Source organism: Girardinichthys multiradiatus, chromosome 15 (genome assembly GCF_021462225.1).
Source record: "Girardinichthys multiradiatus isolate DD_20200921_A chromosome 15, DD_fGirMul_XY1, whole genome shotgun sequence".
NCBI classification, from domain to species: domain Eukaryota; kingdom Metazoa; phylum Chordata; class Actinopteri; order Cyprinodontiformes; family Goodeidae; genus Girardinichthys; species Girardinichthys multiradiatus.
The window spans coordinates 16059213-16079384 of record NC_061808.1 but is presented as its reverse complement, the minus strand read 5'-3'; the positions used below and the strand labels follow the sequence as shown (position 1 = coordinate 16079384).

General features: G+C 37.4%; 1 protein-coding gene across 3 annotated transcripts in view; it reads right to left on the bottom strand.

Annotated features, from left to right (window-relative positions):
* The window catches only part of adgb (androglobin), a 47820-nt gene extending 27725 nt beyond the window's left edge, over nt 1–20095 (bottom strand). The window contains exons 1-16 of one of the 3 annotated variants that reach the window (XM_047387405.1): nt 19923–20095; nt 19663–19810; nt 19280–19372; nt 16035–16106; nt 15722–15898; nt 13525–13664; nt 11039–11125; nt 10530–10702; nt 7836–7909; nt 7531–7705; nt 7056–7149; nt 6484–6655; nt 3064–3109; nt 2119–2215; nt 1958–2021; nt 1705–1800 (exon numbers count right to left, since the gene is read on the bottom strand). In XM_047387405.1, coding sequence (XP_047243361.1) covers nt 1705–1800; nt 1958–2021; nt 2119–2215; nt 3064–3109; nt 6484–6655; nt 7056–7149; nt 7531–7705; nt 7836–7909; nt 10530–10702; nt 11039–11125; nt 13525–13664; nt 15722–15898; nt 16035–16106; nt 19280–19372; nt 19663–19810; nt 19923–19993 — 1779 coding nt within the window. In that variant the 5' untranslated portion in view covers nt 19994–20095. Of the gene's footprint in view, nt 1–1704; nt 1801–1957; nt 2022–2118; nt 2216–3063; nt 3110–6483; nt 6656–7055; nt 7150–7530; nt 7706–7835; nt 7910–10529; nt 10703–11038; nt 11126–13524; nt 13665–15721; nt 15899–16034; nt 16107–19279; nt 19373–19662; nt 19811–19922 lie in introns of those variants that run through there. The other 2 variants (XM_047387407.1, XM_047387408.1) reach the window with 2 other exon arrangements.
* Nucleotides 20096–20172: the final 77 nt, after the last annotated feature.

Sequence of the window (20172 nt, the reverse complement as noted above, 5' to 3'; positions counted from 1 at the left end):
GGCTACTTTGAAAAACCTAGAATATAAGACATATTTTCAGTTTTTTCACACTTTTTTGTTCAATATATGATTCCATATGTGTTAATTCATAGTTTTGATGCCTTCAGTGTGAAGCTACAATATTCATAGTCATGAAAATAAAAAAAACTCTTTGAATGAGAAGGTGTGTCCAAACTTTTGGTATGTACTGTACAGCCAACATACAAAAATTTGCAATTATAAACCTGAAAAAGAATTATAAACATCAAATTATCAGAGGCAACTTTTACAATATGAATAAAACATTAATCAGGTAAAACAGCTACATGCTGATGTTACAGTTTCCCTATTACTTAAAAGTATTTTAAAAGATTCCAAAGAGACTAGCTCCCTCAATTTTAAATCATTTGGAAGGTTCCAAGCACAAGGAGCAGCAAACTGAAAACCCTTCTTACCCAGCTCAGAACGGACCTTTGGAACTGACAATAAAAACAGGTCAGCAGAGCCAAGATGACAAGAACTGGTGCATTTCTGAGAAATATACATTTGTAAATAACAAAGGAGCTGACCAAGAAGACCTTTATAAATAAGTACATACAAGTGCCGAAGCCTGCGAGATGCCAAAGCGGACCAACATGATCATAAAGTACACAGTGATGTGTAAGAGCTCTGAGGCCAGTAATGAACCTCAGAGCTCTATGATAGGCAATATCAAGCTGATGAGTGCGTGTACAGTACATTGCCAACAAGTCCAACAATGGCATCAATGTGGCATCAACAAGCCTCTTCCTGGCCTCATAGGACAGTCAAGCCCGGATTCTAAAAAAGAAGCCCAACCTAATTCTAAGTCGGTTTACAAGCAATTTAATGTAGGGTGTAAATGAAAGTGTATTGTCAATCCGGATTCCAAGATATTTGTAATGGCTAAAAGATTCTATTTGAGCACCCTGAAAGGTGGTAATCTGTGGCAGGATGTGGGAGTTGGCTTTTGAGTTTGAGAACAACATGAAATTTGTTTTGTCTGACTTTAAGATGAGTTTTAAATCATATAGGTTGTTTTGTATAGTATCAAAAGCTGATTGTAACTAGGAAATGGCTTGTAAGGGTGAAAGCGAAGAACTATAGAGTACTGTCATCCGCGTAGATATGTGAGTATGCATTTGTGATATTCCGGTTTATGTTATTGATGTAGAGAATGAATAGTAAAGGTGCTCATACTGATACTTGAGGTACACCTTTATTAATAGAGTGTTTGTGACGTTAGTCCTCCTACTTTTATACAGAGTCTAGTTATGAAACCATTTAATTTTAGCTTTAGCGAGGTCCATGAACAAGGCTGCACAGTGAAGTTTGTTGTCCACTGTGGTGATATCATTAACACAACTACTTTTAATGCTGCAGTGGTTGTGCTATGTTGCTTCCTAAAACCAGACTAAATCAGATCAAACAAAGTAGACCGATTACTCAAATTCCTTGCTTTTCTGTTCAAACTTAGCAATAAAGCTGATTCTGATTAAGCTATCCAAACCTTCACATAGGGCCAAGGTGGCCCTATGTGAAGGTTTGGATAGCTTTTTGTATTTACTCCGGTTATCTTTGTTATTCAAATGTATTTCTTGATCCGAAACCTTTACATGTCATAAAAAGGCAAAAAATAGATGAAGTCTGCAATGGAGAAGATCATTTTCATACCACATGGGTGATATTGTATGTTTGCATATGTACCTCAGCGCTTGCTACATCCAGGGATCTATTGAAAAGACACTGATTAGACGTCCCAGAGCAGCTGATACCTCCCGTATCTTTTGGTAGAACAATGCTCTGATGATAAAGGAACAATTGGGTAACGGTTATGGCAGTAATCAGTTTTAAGACAATATTCAAAGCACAAACATATGAAATAATGTTAGGAAACAAATACGTTCTTACATGGTAAAACAGCAGATATTAATCATTTATTTTGAGATGCCTTTTGTACCTTGAAATGTGATTTCTGGATATGATTAGCATACATCTGGGGTTTATGAAAGACCAACAAAGTCCTCAAGAAAAAGACAAGGAAATGTTTGTTTTTGTCCCACTCAACTATCACCTGATGCACAGTAATATATATTGCTTTCATTTGCATATGAGTCTCACTGAAAACATTTTGCAAAGTCATCCATGTCCACCCAGGTCTTCAGTAGGGGCCTGGCATCCTTGGCTGCAGCCTCTTCAGTTGCAGTTGTTGGTTGATCTGGAAGGAAATAAATTGCACTTAGGTCAACAAAAATAATTCACCATAGGAATAGGATAGGATAGGATAGGAATATGTGTTATGTGATATCTTTAAAGAACACTCTCACCTAGGATCGTGTTTTAAATGATATAATAAACAAAATAATGACTTTTTCGAGAGGATTTTCAACTGAAATGACTGGCACTTTTCATGTCACAGTGAAAACGCCAGTCTCGAAATGCTGCAAGTAACTAAATACGTGTGACTCATAGCAAGTTATCCTAGACTCAAATCATTACAACGAGTTGAACTGGCCAAATTCCCACGTAATGACACAGTGTAAGCACACATGCACATCCATACTCCCACTCAAACTCCCACTATCTCTGTGCATCCTGTGCAAAGTCACCGACATATGTACACATTCACGCTGCATCTCAGAAAAACACACACACAGACACACATGCAAACAGTCTACCCCCGAGCTCTACTTGAAGCGAGATTCTGATCAGTAAGCTGAGCCAGCGAGGGCAAGCATCTCTGCTGCTGAGCAATGGTGGTCCGCTAACTCAAACTGCAGGTGTTACTAAGCAACTAAAAAGGGGCACAGAGAAGGCAGAGAACCAGTTTGATGTTGCAAACTGAAATTTTAGTCCTGTCTCAACTGAGAAAGAAAGAGGGATGCAAGCATTTTCTAATCACTGTAACTGGGCAAAACTGCAGATACTTTTAAATAGACCAAATAAAATGACCTTTGATGAGGCATTAATAAAGATTATATTCATTTTCTAATAAAATATTTGACTTCTTTTCCACACAGATATTCCTTTTAAGTACTGAAAACGCTGCATGGAAATAGCTTGTACCACTGGAGATGTGATCATTGTCCTTTATCTTGTCCTCTGCTGTAACCTACAGGGATAATAAGAGAGAGAGAAAAAAAAAGTGAGAGAGGCATGAACTGTGGGATGCTGACAGAGTACCACTGCAAGAGATATGCTTCTACCCTCTAGTTATTCCACGCCAGCTGTGGTGTTGTGCCATTCTCACCCGACAGAGATACAGTTTAATGTGACAGGAACTGCTCCGCCCCTCCTGAAAACACCACCAGGGAATACCAGCTCTAATTTACTTTGAATGCGAGTGACAGATGAGGAGTTTTTGTGTTGAATAGTTTGTTATTCCTTTTAGAGGTGATTCACACAGTTGTTCTGATTTCCTGCTTGTCTGCCCAAGCCATTAAAGATATGGAGCTAATGAGTCATAATTATATACTTAAAGTATCACCCATTTTCTTCAGCTATTTTTCCCCTTGTTTTGCCTTCTTGTCCTCTTAGTATGCAACTAAATACAATTGGCTGCTTTTCCTAGAAGTGTATTTCTATCTAGAAAAAAAGTGAAGGAAATTAATCAAGTTAAGGATAAAAGATTGAATCGGAATGAAGATTAAATAAAATAAGTTAGTTTCTTTAGACAGAACATTTAGGTAAAAAACAGTTTTTTACACTTTGAACATTTTCACATTACAACCAGAAACTGCCATGTATGTTATCATGATTTTATGTGATGTGAACAGTTTGTAGAATTGTCTTTCACTGCAATTACAAGTGCAAGTATTTTGGGATATGCATCCAGCCATACCAGCCTATTACTTCTAAAGACCATAATATTTTTTGCCCATTTTTGTTTGTAAAACTGTTTAAATTTAGTCAGATTTGATGAAGAGAGTCTCAGTAATATCAGTCTCAGTAATATCAGTAATTTTCAAATCTCTTCACAGATCCCCAATTCCATTATGGTATGAACTTTGACCTAATGTCGGAATATGACCTTATATTCTTTGACTTTAACCATTACATTATAGCTCTGGTTGTATGTTTAAAGTTGTTTTCCTGCTGGAAGGTCAGAATCACCCCCATAGTCTCCAATACTGTGTAGCTTTTAACAGGTTTGCTCCAGAAATGCCATGTAATTAGCTCCATTTATCTTCCCATCAACTCTTACCATTGTCACAGCCCCTGCTGAAAGGAAACCATCCCCACAGCATGATGCTGCCACCACCATATTTTAGGGTCAGGATGGTGTGTTCGGGGTGATGTTCTGTATTCCGCCACACACAGCTAACTGTGGGAGTTAACTGAAAAGTTCAATTTTAGTCACATCTGGCCAGAGCATCTTCTTCCACATGTTTGCAGTGTCCCCTACATGGCTTGTGGAAAACTATAAACATGACTTATTAAGGTGTTATTTCAACAGCTGCTTTGCTTTTGCGATTTTCCCATACAGACCAGATTTATAGAGTACATAACTAATAATTGTCCTGTCAACAAAATCTCTCACCCGAGCTGTGAATCTCTGCAGGTCTTCCAGAGTTACCATGAACCTTTGCTAGCTTCTCTAATTAGTGCTCTGTTTGCCAGAGAGAAGACCTGACTTCTGAATGCAACTGATTGCACTTTTGATCATCTGAACAATCCTTAGTGTTGTCTAACACATTAAATCAAAAAAAGAAATAGGGCTTTCAGATTTTGAGTGATGAAATGTGAAAAGTTCCAAGGAATATTTGAAATTAAATTTTAGCATTTTACAATGCCATATAATGAACTTTGAACTGGCTCATAAAAATCAAGCAAACTTTAGGTAAATTTTAACAGAAAGTAAGGTGATTGTTCCGGAAAAGTGTGTTATAGATATCAAAGCCAGGTGCATGGAGATGTGCCCATGTCTCGGCAATCTAAACCTTCCATCCTTCATTTAAAGTCTTTGTCAAAAATCTGTTCCCTGGAACCAATATGGTGAGTGTCCAGAGTTTATTCAGCTCTGAACAAGAATGATCATTTTGCATTGTGTAGCTCCAAAGTAACCCCCGCCAAGACACTCTGACTCAGAGAGTGTGTCTGCTGCTGCATGTGAGTCACCGCTTATTCAAATAAGTACCCAGAGATTCAGACAGACGGAAAGAGGCATTGTGATCGGGAGGCACACTTGACCTCCTCTCTACCTCTGTAAAAGAGCTTTGCTGCAACAGAAATGTCAATATCTTCATGTCTGTGTGTATGTTGGCAAAAGTGCATAAAGCTTTAAGTTACGCTCTAAGTCATGTAATGTTTTCTGTACCCACATATGAGAGTAATCATCTGTGTGGGGAGATGGGATATTAAGACTGGAAATTCTAGATGTTGGTATCCAGAGATTACAGAAACTGACAACTGAAGGAGAAACTGAAGCTATAGGTTTGGTAACCATCTAAACATTAAAAAAGTAAAATCAGTGAGCTTATACCATGATCTAAACTCTTCTCTAGCAGAGGGAGTATGCCACTGCAGGTATTAAGAGCTTGATTCTATTGGTCATTGGTAACAGTGGGAGGGGGAAAATATGGTAAGAAACTCTTCTTGCTTTTTTCACAGTCTCAGCAGGGGACCCACAATTTGCTTGCCCCGAAAAATGTCTCTGGTATGACACATGCAACCCGATCTGAGAAGTCTGTGCACACAAACCCAATTGGTATTTCAGTACTGTTCTAACCTATCCATTCTATAACTGCTCACAGTTACACAAGAGGGCGATTTATAGGAATGCTATTTTTTCCTATGTAAGCTAGGAGTGAAGTGTAAGAATAAAAACCCCCAAGAGACATAGACACTGATGGCTCACCATCTAATTGCACTTCTTTTTTCATCAGCATCGTACACGACCTCTACCTGTGTGAAACCCATGCGGTCCATTCACCACCACCACACTATAGAGACTTTTTTCTTGCTTTCACCTCATCGAACTATCACTTTCTACCCATTTTTCAGTCGCTCCTGATATCTTGGTCTATTGCACAGCAGTTGCTTATCTGTGCTCCTTTCCTTCTTTGTTTCTGTCTTCATTCCAGAGTCTGTGTGTCTCCAGCTCTGAATGCTAGCCTCTGAGCTGCTTCTCTCTTTAGTCTAAATGTGCCTCTGGTCAGTAGCGGCCAGACCGGAAAATAACAGAAGTGACTTTGAGAATGGGGGATGGCAGCCGTGCTGTCACCAGCACACACAGCTCTACTGATCAGCCTTTAGCCGAATGGATGAAGGGTCTGAGGATGTGTAAGGGCACATGAGTGAAACAATGGAAAGAAGTAAGAAAAGGCTTCAAAATTTTGCATCTTTTCAGATAGCACTGAAATACAAGGTCTCACAGATCCTTAAAGCTGTTTAATCCAGCAGTGTATTTTCCTTGAACATGCTAAATCCCCTCATGTCAAATTTCTATATTAAAAGCACATGTGTGCACTCAGAGATTCTGTGTACCTTCAGTTCGCCCAGGCTGTTTGGTTCAGCTACATCTGGCTCAAGGCTCCCTGTCTCCTTTGTCTCCTCTGTCTCCTCTGTCACCTCTGTTACCTCTGTCTCCTCTGTCTCCGAAATCGACACCAAAGGGGATCCATGGAAACGCATCCTGAGAGTGCTCTGCTTGGCCACTCTGCCACACAAACACTATTACAGTAAATGCAACAAATCCTTTTACCCAGCTAAAAGTTATGAAGCTTAAGCTGTATACCTAGAAGAGCAGCATTTCTACAATTAACCTCACTTGATCTATAATTTCTAAAAGTTTTTATATTTTACGTTTCTGACTAAGTAATCTTCCCATGTGGCATTAAAGGACAGAGATTACAAAATAAATATATTTAGCATAATTTCGGCCTAAGTATGGAATCAGTTTTCTTGTTTCCTACCTCAACGGGCACAAGTTAAACGCTAACATAAAAGACATTGCCATCTTGCAAAACAAGACAGAAAAAATTCACCTGATTTTAATTTAAAAAAAAAAAAATACTTGAGGGAGCTGGTCTCTTTCGATTATTTAGAAAAAAACTTACAGTTCTGGGATACAGTCCCTGCTGCTTATGACACTGCCAAAAAGAAAAGGGCTGGCAACCTCGATGAACTGTTCTGGTTTTGGCAAAGGATGCTCTACAAACAGAGAAAAATGGAAACCTTTACATATCATGCCAACACTGCTTGTACAGACTCAGATTCTATATTTTCCACAGCGTTTTTCAGTCAGAGATCAGCAGATGTCAGAAACAAAAAGATATTTTGAAAAGTGAAATTATGGACCACTACTTCTCATATTTTCATATTTGTGTGTAATACTGTTTGCCCTAAGTCCTGTGTGTTCCACATTTCATGCATTAACACACACTTTGACATTGACTTTGACACCTACTTGCTTTGACATTGCCTTCGCTTTCCTGTTTGTTTGATATACTCCCATGCATCCTCCCCCAATTCCACCTTCACTAATCTTTTATTTCCAAACATATTTCAAAGTTTTCGATCTTTTTTTCTTACTTTGTGGCTCAGATGAGATAGCTGTCTTCTTGCGCGGACGGATGAGTTTCCATCGGGGCACCGTCGGAGGTTTGGGGGGAGGGTCCAGTTCACATGCACGGGTTCTGGTCAATAGGACAACATGGCTGTGCAGCATGGATAAGCCATAATAACGTAAAAGCTCTGAGGAATTTGCCTGCATGATGCCATATGTCAGGTACACAGAAATAAAAACATGGGAAGTCTTCAGCAAAAGTAAAACGGATGTGTTATTTACTTTTCTGTTTTGTCACTAAAGAACAGAATAGCACTGGACACATAAATACCGTTTGAACAAGCCCAAAATAATTTTGTTGTCGAAAAGGGTAGAAGCTGGCACATACTGCCACGTTCAGTGCACCTGAAAAATACAGACAAAAGTAGACAAATCAAACCTTAGGGTAATTTATCCTAACATTTTACTACAAAATGGCACATGGTCCATGAGACATGAAAAAAATATTGGACTGGCTACAGGGAGGAGAAAAAGGAAACATTGATAGGCTAATAAAAAGGCAAAGTTATGCGATTCTCATGCCGAAATATTTATTTTTGTATCTGAATGTAGCAGTGAATATCAATGGCACTGTTCTGAGTGTGAGTATAGAAGTAGCAGAAACACTCGGTGAACTAATGCCTCTACAATAAGAAAAGCTTTGCGTCTCGTTAAAACCCAAGAATAGAATCGTTATTGTAATTTGCAAAAGTATGTATACCCCATGAATCTTGTCATAGTTTTGTCATGCTACAACCACAGACCGCATGGTATTTTATTGGAATGTCATCTGACAGATGAACACAAAGTAGTGCATAAATGGGAAGTGATGGAAAAATGTTTTTATGGTTTTTAAAAATATTTCCAATTAGAAATATGAAAACTAAGGCAGAATTGAGATGGGCATTCCAATTTACCCCCTTTACAAAGATGCCCCTTGGTAAAATATAGTGCAACCGAACCATCTTCAGAAATCAGCTTTTATCAGTTTATATATAATACAGCTGTGAATACAGTTTTTCTGTAAATATTTTAGAGGTTTGTTAGAGAACATTAGAGAAGAAACATCATCATAAAGTCCAAGGGACACAATGGACATGCCAGGGATTAACTTGTGCCATATTTTAAAGCAGGGCTATGTAGTAAAATATCCAAAGCTTCAAAGATATGTCCAAAAATGGAAATAGTATGTCACAACTGCGAACAATCCCATAAATAGCAACCCACCTAAACTGACATGTTGGATAAGAAGCATTTATCAGTGAGGCAGGGGTGGAGAATAGCCAACTGGCCAAATGCAGGTACATTTATAAAGTAGCAGGTATTGGGTAAATTTGACCAGCCCACAAACCTAAATGGTGGGTTTGCAATCTAAACAAAGAAAAGGAAAATTTGATCAGTTTCTAAAAAAAAAAAAAAACAGATTAATTTTATTGGTGTGAGATTAGATGATATTTACAATACAATTTTAACAAATTTAAGCTCACATCATTGGACTGGACTGGTTGTTTTAAACTGGGCTGTTTCCTTCATATCAGAATAATGTGTACAACGCTTTTTAGTTGCCAAAATACTTACTGATAACTGACAGGAAGGTTTCTAGGAGCCTTACAATTTGTCAAATGAATCCTGATAAATTTGGTTCGTTTTTCTATTTAACTGGTAAAATTGTATTAATTAACCACATGATTCTAAAAAGATTTTGGGTGAAAGAAAGTGTTTACTTTGGAATCTAAAAACGGTAAAACCTATTTGAGAAAAATAAACACCTTTTATAGCGCCCTAAAGAACTTATATATATTTGGTAACCAAGACAAATGTTATGCAAACGTGTGAAATAAATAGTGGCTTGTAAAATTTGAGTGGCTGTTAAAAACTTTCTTCTTTTTTTCTGGAAGAAAAAATGTATTTCCACCCCTGTGGAGAAGTAGCAAACTGGCCAATAATAAATCTGGATGAGCTGCAGAGATCCACCACTCAGGTGCGGAAATCTGTCGACAGGATAGCTGTTATTTATTCAATTCCCAAATCGGTCCTTTAGGGAAGAATGATAAGAAGATCACAGATAGAACCCAATCAGAAGTTCTGTTTGCCATGTATTAGACACAGGAAAGATGGAAGAAGGTGCTGTGATCAGATTTTAGACGTATAAATACTTTGGTAAGGCTATGTATATGAGTGGGGATTAGAGAGGAGCATCAGAAGCAGTCTATTGTCCGAAGGAACCAGTAGGTAAACACTAAGAAACAGGTTTATATTATTTGGCAGCTAAAAATGACAAGGAGTCATACAAAATACAACTAACTTTTTTTTCTGCTTTCAACCAATTTTTAAACACAGTGTTAAGTTCTATTTTATAATCAGCTCAGTGGCTTGAACATTGCAACCTCATTATACAGAGGGCCTTTCGAAATTATCTTCAGATTTATCCACACACTTATCTGTGAGGATGTTTCAGTCCTACCTGAATCTGACAAATAACAACGCTTGACTTGGGAGGCTCTTCTGCCCCGGAGGAGGACCCGACTATTCAGCCTACTACTGCTCCCTCTGCTGGTTTATTTATGGTCCAAAATGCATGCATACATTGACCCTCCCTACGTTCCAAAACACATTCCCTTGAAACAGGAAGCGATGCTTGTACCAAACAAACCAAACAATTTCAGTAATTCAGTAATCTATAATAGCAGAAAAAGAACTTTAATCTTGGGATGCGTGTCGCTTTGTCCACAACAAATATTGTAAACGTTTAATAGAACAATATTATTAACTGCTTGTTTATATAGATGCCAAAGAAGAAAATTCAAAGATAAAAGCAATAAGTTAACCTATGCGTATACAGTTAAATGTTGTATGATTGACTGACTAACTAATTTAAAAGCAGATGCAAAGCATGTGGTTTATATATATGATGTAGGCGTTCATCTATTCAGAACTGTCTTTTGTGACAGTCAATGTGTGTGTTTAATTATGGAACAATCTGGACCTTTGCTGTTATCTGTCTCCAGCAGCAGACTCTTATTGTCTTTTAGATGGAAATCTGTCCCTCCAGCTGGATCTTCAACGTCAGCCTTCATCACTGCCAAACTATCATCCACGTGTTTAAATTTAGGAATGGTGTCTTGAAGGAAATCCCATATTTTCCTTGAGTGCCCAGGCCTGAGAGGGTGTGAAGGACAACAAAATTAGTTTTAGGTAATAGGACTCACTGTATAAAAGACATGTGGAAATAGAAAATGGTGCAGTTTTAATCTAGGATGTATTTGGTTATTTGAGTGTTATGTATTTCTGTTAACAGATACAGTTCAACTATCAAAATCGTGATAATTAAAACTAGATCAAACATCCCGCCCACTGGTTAGTTGCTAACGTCACACAGCTGGCTCCACATTTATGGGTCATTTTTGTATGCTCTCTTACACTGATTTGCAAATAAGCTACGCCAACACCAAAGAGCACTATTCATAATAAATGTCTAATCTGCAAAAATCTTACGTTATAGGTCTTATTTCTGGTATCCAGCCAGTGAGAGTGTGGATAAAGGTGAATTCACCCATCTCCCCGCCAACCCTGGAAGCTGTACTGAGAAAAAACAAAACATTAAAACTGGTTAGAAATATGCATACAGTAGTATATGAATGGAGTGTAAGTGATTTAATTCCCAAGAAACAGCTGTTTCAACAGTTGAAACAGCTTTTATTTTCTCACGGTCTGACATTAATACGTTTTCTGTTTTTAGGTCAGTTAGGATTACCAAAATAATTTCTCTCTGCTTCTAGTTGCATTGCCTTGAAATGGTATGATTTCAGCCAAACATTTTGCATAACCTCCTACAAGTTCCCCACAATATTTTCTTGAGTTTTGGCAAATTCCTCAGGACAGAACTAGGGAAACCTTCTGCAGGACTGAGATCATGGCTTTTGGTTGGCCATTTAAAACATTGACTTTGTTATCATCAAGCTACTTTGTAGCTAATTTGGTGGTATGGCATCATGTTCATTTGAAAAGACCCATGTGCACCAAAGCTAACATCCTGGTTGATGTCTTGAGATGTTGCTTTAACACTTTCCAATGATGTTTTTTTTCCAATGATGCCGTCTATTCTGTACCGCGCTGCTGCAAAACACCCACACAACATCATGCTGCCAACCTTATGCCTTACAGCTGGGATGGTGTGCTCAGGCTTGCAATTTCCCCCATTTACCTCAAAATGTAATGATTGTCATCGTGGCCAAACATTCCATTTTTGTGTTTCATCAGACCACAGATCATGTCTCCGAAAGTTAAGGTCTTTTTCCGCATTTGTATTTGAAAACTGTAATGTGACTTTTATTTTTTGCATTAACAGCTTCTTCCTTGCCGAGTTGCATTTCAGACCAAAGGACTCACTGTGTATAATGGCTTTCTCTGACCAATGTCAGCCAGTATTTTCATCAGGTCTTTTGCTTTTGATCTGGAATTGAAATGCACATTTCACACCAAAACAAGTTCCTCTGTGCATGATGGTTGGACATCCCAATGCTGTTTATACTTGTGTGTGATTGTTTGAACAAATTAACGTGGCACCTTCAAGCATCTGGAAATCGTACCCAAGAAGAAATCAGACAGGCTGAGATCCACAATTCTCTTCTTGCTGTCTTGGTTAATCTCTTTTGATTTTCCTATAATTTTGCAGAACACACCACTGTGTTTTAAGTCAAATACATCTTAAAACACATTAACAACTACACATCCTCTCAAATATTGGGAATGTACTTAAGGTTTTCAAAGCTAATCATGTCATTATCTGGCCCAAACTGTTTAAAGGCATAGGAAACTATGTGACCGAAAACAGGAAAAGTTTAGTCTGCTTCATTGTCAGATCGCGAGAAAAAAAGGTTATGTATGTATGTATGTTTTTATACAGTGTTTTGTATAATCCTTATTTAAATGTAAGTAACGGATTGAAAATCACCTGATAAAGAAAGTGAACTTAAGAAATCAGGTAAAATAACTTGGTTAGATAGTTTGTTTTCTTTGCTACTCTTAAAATAGTTTATGCGTGTGTTACTTAATGTCAGGAGTATGGCATCACTTTATGGTCTAGATTTTAAATTTATTCAGGAAGTTTAAAAACACTTTCTTAATGACTGCCAAGTGTGTTTATAAGTAGTTACCAGTTTCCATTTGAAAATGATTCCCACAATGGCTTTACTTCATCTTTGAATATAAAAATGAATCTAAATGAATTATTAATACCCCTGTCTTTATCCAGAATAAACTTAACGACAAGCAGCAAAATTCTGAGGCAATTAAAGTCAGCTGTTGGCACAAAACAGAAAATGTTTATACTGAAAGAGCCACAATAAATACCTGGGCAAAGTTTGGTTCCTACTTACTAAATGGGCTTATAAATGTTTCAGCATGCAAGAGGCTGCTTTGTTTCCTGTCCTTAATGAAACATTTATGTCTCGGCCTTCTTTGGATAGTGGAAGAGGCCCCTTTAAACACGCTATGATGGCCTGACTCTGACTTGAATACTGTCTCTCAATAAATTCAACACAGCCTGGGGCTGAGCTCTGGTCAGTTAAAGGTTTGTGCACACCTTTGAGGTTTAGCTGTTTTACTCCAGTTTCATACATACTACAGCAACATAGTTCAGTAATATCTCCTGGATTTTACAATAAAGACTTTGTTGTTTTTTTTTTCTCCAGCACGTGTAGAAGACACATAACTCACTGGATGAGGTTTCTGAAATCTATAAAAAATATGGGCAACAGTACCAGCCTGTATACTGCTGTTTCAGCCTGGTTAGACAAAAGGTTAGTGTATGTCCTCTGTGTTCCATTTTTTCCCCCAGTGGTCTAATTCAAGTCAGGTTGCAAGTTAATCTTCTTGGAATAAGATGGAGAATGTTTCCTAGCTACATTACATTTTACCATGAAGATTTTTCATGGTGTAAGAAGCTTAGGGCGATTCAGCTGGAAAACACAGTAACTCACTTTGTGTAGGCTACTTTAATTAGAGCTTTAGCCAACAGCAATGGCCATAGCTCTGACTGACAAGTAGTGGCAGGGAGAAGCAGATTATTTTCCTCATCAAATGGCATGTAATCATCCACGGTTATCTTTCTCCAGAAACCCTGAAGATAAACAGAGAGAAGAGGAAAAAGAATGAGCTCACAGATTAAATTCTTTATATATTAATCATCCAGTTGTATTAAGAATGAAGAGGGGTAAAACAGAGAGAAGAAAAAGAAAAAATTCCTAAAACAGATATTATTTTTTTCATGTAAATATTAGAGATTGATTTTACAGTCTTCTGTTAGCTGAGTTCTGGTTTTCATTGAGGCCTAAGTAATTCCATAGAGGAAACATGACGAGGTTCCTTGATTAAGGTTTTGAATCAAACAGAAAGGGAAGGATTTACAAGACTATCCCCTTTTATGCAACAAAGCCTATGTCTCTAATATTTACCAAATTTTTGCTAAACTCAAAAAGTGCATTAACAAATGTGTTGTAGGCTGAAAGGTTTATAGACCAAAAATACTGGGAGTTCTTAATTTTGACTAACTTTATGAACAGAAAAAGTCTTTTTTCTTAGTATTTGGCATGCCAATCACTAATCAAAACAGATCATAGGACAATTGGCATACTCCCATCACTGGCCAACTGATTAGTGCTTCTCTTTCTCATTCTCAAAAATAGAAAAAATAATATTTATATATATTTGTAACATTTTAAAGACTGCAATCGGTGGGTTCCAGAGCAGCATGTGGCTCTTTAGCAAACCACACAGATTCTGAATAACTTTGACCAAAATATTGGATATTAACAATGTTTTTCCATAGAAAGATGACATAAAGTAAATTCTAGTTTTAGTAGTTCTCCCGTTTTCACTACAAGAAATATTTTTGAAATATTTTTGTTTACTCTTTTTATGTCAGTAGGCAGCAAAATATATACTTAATTTATTTTCTGTTTTGTCTTTTTCATGTATATTTTTAATGTATATTAGGAGTTGAAAACATACAAAAATAATTAATAATAATAATTATTATTTGACACTGTAAACAGTGAAAATAATGGATTTGCTCCATTGTATCTCCTAGCTTTTGCTGCCATTTTATGCAGAGTATAAGCTTCTTACACTGTCTGCTAACCATCTAGGGGAATATGTACAGTACTAAGCAAAGTCAGCTGATACTCTGCCTGATTGCTCACAGCAATGTATTTTCTTCTTATGAGAACAGTGTGAACAAGACCTGCAAACCTCTATAGAACAGAGGTAGGGAAGGGGCAATGCTTGGTTTCTCACTTGTTTTTCTTTGCTCTAGCCATATCTTTTCCCCACAGAGGATCTTGATGTGCTCACGTGATGGAGTGAAATACAGTGCGAGACAGTGAGTATAGGGAGAGACTTTAAAAAGGCAAAATAATTGAAAAGAAATATCCTGTTGGGTTGTGGAAGACGCATTGAAGAATACAAATTTGAATAAGAAAAAAGGGTATTCAAACAATGCAGAAACCTGAACAAATAACAAAGCTAAGCAGCCTGAGAGCAGCAAGGAAACAGTTAAGGAGAGTAGTGGGGGCTGGTTGCCCAATAGCATCTCAACAACCATCTGTTGGGAGCTATGGCTGGCACAGGAAGTGATGCCTACAACTGTGTCATGCTTGTTTGTCAATGCAAGAATCAGGGTTACAATAAATCATTTTCCCAGTGTTGCCTATTTTTTCTGTTGTTGACCCAAACTGTGGTGAAGAAAAAAAGTAAAAATAAAAGACACAGTGATATACTGACCATCACTTTTGAGATCTGCAAGTTAATTTCAAATTACTATAAGAAATTCTTAAAACTTGTACATTTAATAATGAAACTACAACCTAAGTAGAGGTATCAAACTTAAGCCTTGAGAAACAGCTGACTCCTGTTAACCTTTATGTATTCAACAAATTCATATCCATTTTGGCACAGCAGTGAGATTGATTGATTGATTTGAACTCTGAGGATAAGACTCTCTCTCATTCCTCCCTCCCTTTGTTCAAGATCATTCTCTTCTCATTGGCTAAATTCAACAGAATTTCCTGCAAAAACAAATGAACAAATGTGCCCCAAAATATGTGGTTTTCACCAACAACTGATCACCAGTGACTTCAGGACTGTCTTCATACATGCATGTTTTTCTGATAGGCTTACCATCCAGTAAAGTCTGATCACATATTTTCCATAGCTGTTATAAAGTGGCACGTGACCTTCCACCACATCACACCATGAGTAGATATGCTCCCATGGTTTCCAGCTATCTTGCTGTGTAGCTGAGCAGGTATAAAGCATCCAAACAATATGGATCTCACTGATCATCCACCGCATCAGCTAAAGAGGAGTCAGGTTAGAAACAGCAGAGGAGACAGTCAAAAATCACTGTCAACATCTTTTATTACGTTTTCTAATAGATATTATTGTTCAATGCAAAAGTAATAGTAACATGTAAAACGTGCCAAAAACTAACCTCACAACCAAGCAAATGATTGTTGGGGGAGACCAGGTCAAAGTCCATTTGGTTTTCAACCACAGTGACATCCTAAAACAAATGATAAGATTGTCTTGATTGCAAGGCATTAGGCTGTTCCACATAACTGGAATGCAGATGCATACCATTGAAAACAGATATTTATATAGTATACTATGTATATTTATATACATAGTATAAAAAGAAACATTTTTGCCTCCAAAAATCTATGAGTCAATATTTGCTGTAATTTTGGCCTATATCTGACCGAAAAGATGTAACTGAGTCAGGTTTGTAGTCCACGTTGCTCGCACCACTCTTCGGTTCTGCCCACAAATGTTCTATGAGATTGAGATCAGGGCTTTGTGATGGCCACTCCAAAACATTGACTTCTAAAACCCGTTTGTAACTTATTTGGCTGAACGCTCACGATCATTTGGAAGACCCATTTGTACCCAAGGTTTAACTTTCAGGCTAATGTCTTGATTGATATGATTTTCTATCCCTCAGAATGCATCTATTTTGCAAAGTGCACCAGTTTCTCCTGTAGTCAAATATCCACAAAACATGATCTTGCCACCCACAAACTTGACAGTTGGGATGGTTTTCTCAGATGTGCAAGCTTCTCCCTTTTTCTTGCATGGCCATTATGGCAAAACACTTTTTTTTATATTGCTTTTGGAGAAATGGCTTTCTCCTCTCTGAGTGGCTCTTCAGCTCATAACTGTATAGGACTGTTTCACTGTGGATAATGAGACTTATTTGTACATATTGATTGAACAGATTATCATGGCACCTTCAGGTGCCCAAGAGTGAACCAGACTTGTGGAGGTCCACATTTCTATTCCTAATATCTTGGCACATTTATTTAAAACATATTTTATGATGACGTACAAGGAAGCAATGAGTTTGAGTTTGTGCCATAAAACATGTTAACGGGTATGTCTTTAATTCATGTAGATGTTTTGAGTTAACTAGTTAATTAATCACAAGTGTAGAAAGCCATAATATAAAAATCTGGATATTCCCAAATAATTTGCAGGCATAGTAATCTTAGTGAATGTAAACTGCAGAATTTCAGGAAAGTGATAAGAAAACATTATGTCCAATTATTCTGGCATTTAGCAAATAAACATAACTTTGGTATCCCTAAGTGACCTAATAGAGAAAAAAGTAGGACTGAATTAATGTCAAACAGTGAAAAGAAATGGTTATGTGTATTTTTATAGCATATGTAAATGCGTGGTCTTAACTGTATATATACAAATACACAGTTTTTGTAATAATCTAGTCATACCAAAAGGCAATAAAACGTGCAAGGTCTGCAATCTGTATCAGACGAAAGAAGCACAGGTTTGTTGCCAAATCAACATTCTGTAGTGCATCTATGACAATACAGACTGCTTTTTCAGAAGAGTGGTTGCTTCTGTCTGTATGGCGGATTGCTGCCCTGATTGGCCTCTGCTCCTTTTGTATGAAACTACTGAAATAGTTTTGACATCTAGAGTGAAAAGGCAGCATGTGACCGGGCAAGACCTGATTCAAAATAACAGGAAGCTTCCAGTTAATGACTGGTCTATATAGCAATAGGAAAAGTAAAGTGATGCAATTAAACATAATTGGAGGCGGCTAGAGAGCATATCTGCTTTGACATCGTGACACAAAGAGAATTTTACTTTAGAGATGTATTGCTGAGTAAATTATACTGTTGGTACTTGATGAGCAAATACATATTTTATTCCACAAGCAGATAAAGCAGACTATAGAAGGCAACAAGAAATCGGTTCTGTGAAAATGAATTCATAAGTCTTGAACCTTTTCACTTTTTGTGATGTTTGAAGAATATCATCTGGATTTTATGTGATAGACCAACGCAAAATGGTGGGTGATTGTGAAGTGGGAAATTAATCATACTTTCTTTCATTGTAACAAAAAAAAATTAAAATCTGAAAATTGTGGCATGCATCGGTATTTACCTTAAAAAAAACAAGTACAGTTGCTTCTGGAGGGCCTGCAGAGATGTAATGCTTAGATGTGAAAATCTGGGACAATTATTAGTCGTGCAGTTAACAAATTGGGCCTTAATGGAAGAGTGACAAGAAGAAACCCATTGGTGGAAAAAAAATCCTGTTTCAAGCTTTCAATAGGCCTGTAGGGGACATATCTAACGTGGAAAAATGTGCTCTGGCTAGTCTCCCACCATGTCTAGTAGCAACCTGACACATCCTTCTGAACACACCACCCCACAGTCAAACATGGTGGTGATAGATCAAGCTAGTGGTGGTGCTTTTCTTCAGCAGGGACAGACAGAGGAGCTGGTTAGAGTTGATATAAGGCTATATGAAGCAAAATACAGAGCAAACAAGAATCACAGCTAGGTTCTTCAAACAACTAAAGACTGGAGTAGAGGCTTTCGACATCCAAAAGAGCAATAATATAACAAAAGCCACAATAGAAACAAGCATTTTTATGCACTTTAAATGTCCAGTCAAAATCAAGACTGAAATCCAATTGAGAACTTTGGAAAAACTTGAAAATTGCTCTTCAGAGACACTCTCCATCTGATCTGACTAACATTGAGCTATTTTACATAGAAAGTTCCATTTCTAGACGTAAAAAACTAAAAACAAGACTGTAATTGGAGCAAAAGGTGACTCTGCAAAGTATTGATTTAGTAGAGCTGAATATAAATGTGTGCCACAATTTTCAGATTTTTATTACAAATTTTATATATTTTTTAAATTATGTATTCTTTGTCCTTCACATTACAATCAGACACTACTTCCTTTAAGTCTATCAAAGGAAATCTCCTTAAAATTAATTAAAATGTATGACTATAATGTAACAAAATGTGTAAAGGTTCAAGGTGAGGCACTGCATTAATGCTGACTCAAGATCCAAAATAAATTATGAGGTTATAAGTAATTCAAATCATTACTAGCAAATAATTAACTTATTTATGAACAAAAATTGTATATTTCTATTACAATAAATTGCCTATTTTTCTTAATGCTGGAACTTGGGTTTATAGTTCAGTAGACAGACAGTCCTGCTGGACAACATTTAAAACACAGCATGAGCCAAAATATCTACTAAATGAATGAAGTTGAGAAGTTGGAAAACTGCAGCCTTACATCGTCAGAAGTATAACACTAAAAGGTATCATCAAACAAACACAAACATAAATTTGAGGGTTTTTTTTTTAATACAGGGCGACATAATTCTCCAAGAGGTGGTATAATTACCTTATCAACAATGAACTCTGTTGGACGCCTCCATTTGTGGACATTCAGGCCTGAAGGCAATGAAAGCCTTCCTTCTGGATCTTCAAAGAATGCCTGAAAATGCAGCTTAATTTTGAAATGTACACTGTACACTGCATCTGAGCCACATATTTGAATAATTTAGGGTTGAAAATTATAATAAAGTTCAGTTCAGCAAGAATGGAAGGAAGGAAGAATTCAACTTTTAGACGATGGCATATGGAAAATAATCCGAAAATACAGTTCTTTCCATGCTCACATGCTCTTATTTTCTTCTTTCAAACTTTGCACACCTGAAAAATACTGTAATCAAATTGTAGACAGCACAGGAACCCCGTCCCACTGAATACCACCCCCATATTTACAGATTGACGACTCTTGCTTGACTTTCTGCCTTCGGCTCCTTTAGATGAGTCCCACTTCTCCTTGCTGACTTCGGCATCGCTCCACTCAGGCCAGATGTGAAATCTGCTTTTCCCGACATTCCCGAGGCTCTCTGATGAGTTGGCTGCCCTGGAATACCGACACACCTGATTCACCTCTGGGCGCTTTAGTCACTTAGCAAACAATGAAGCTGCAACGCATCTGTATTTAGTATGACCTACGAGGGTTAACTTAAACTCACTCAGACTGCCGGTCAGATAAAGACGTTTTACTGGACGAAGGTTCCTTTTTCTTTAACTGTGTTTTCGACATTGTATTTAAAGGATAAAAAGAAAGTCAAAGAAAAGTAACTGGAAGCGCCTTCATTATATTTGTTTGATTAGTATCCCTCTGACAGTTGCTACGCAACCGGCCTCAAAGGTGGGAGGGGTTTAGTCTGGAGCGGGAGCATTTCCGGTTCTTTCAGATATTTGCCAGTGTGCAAACTTCAA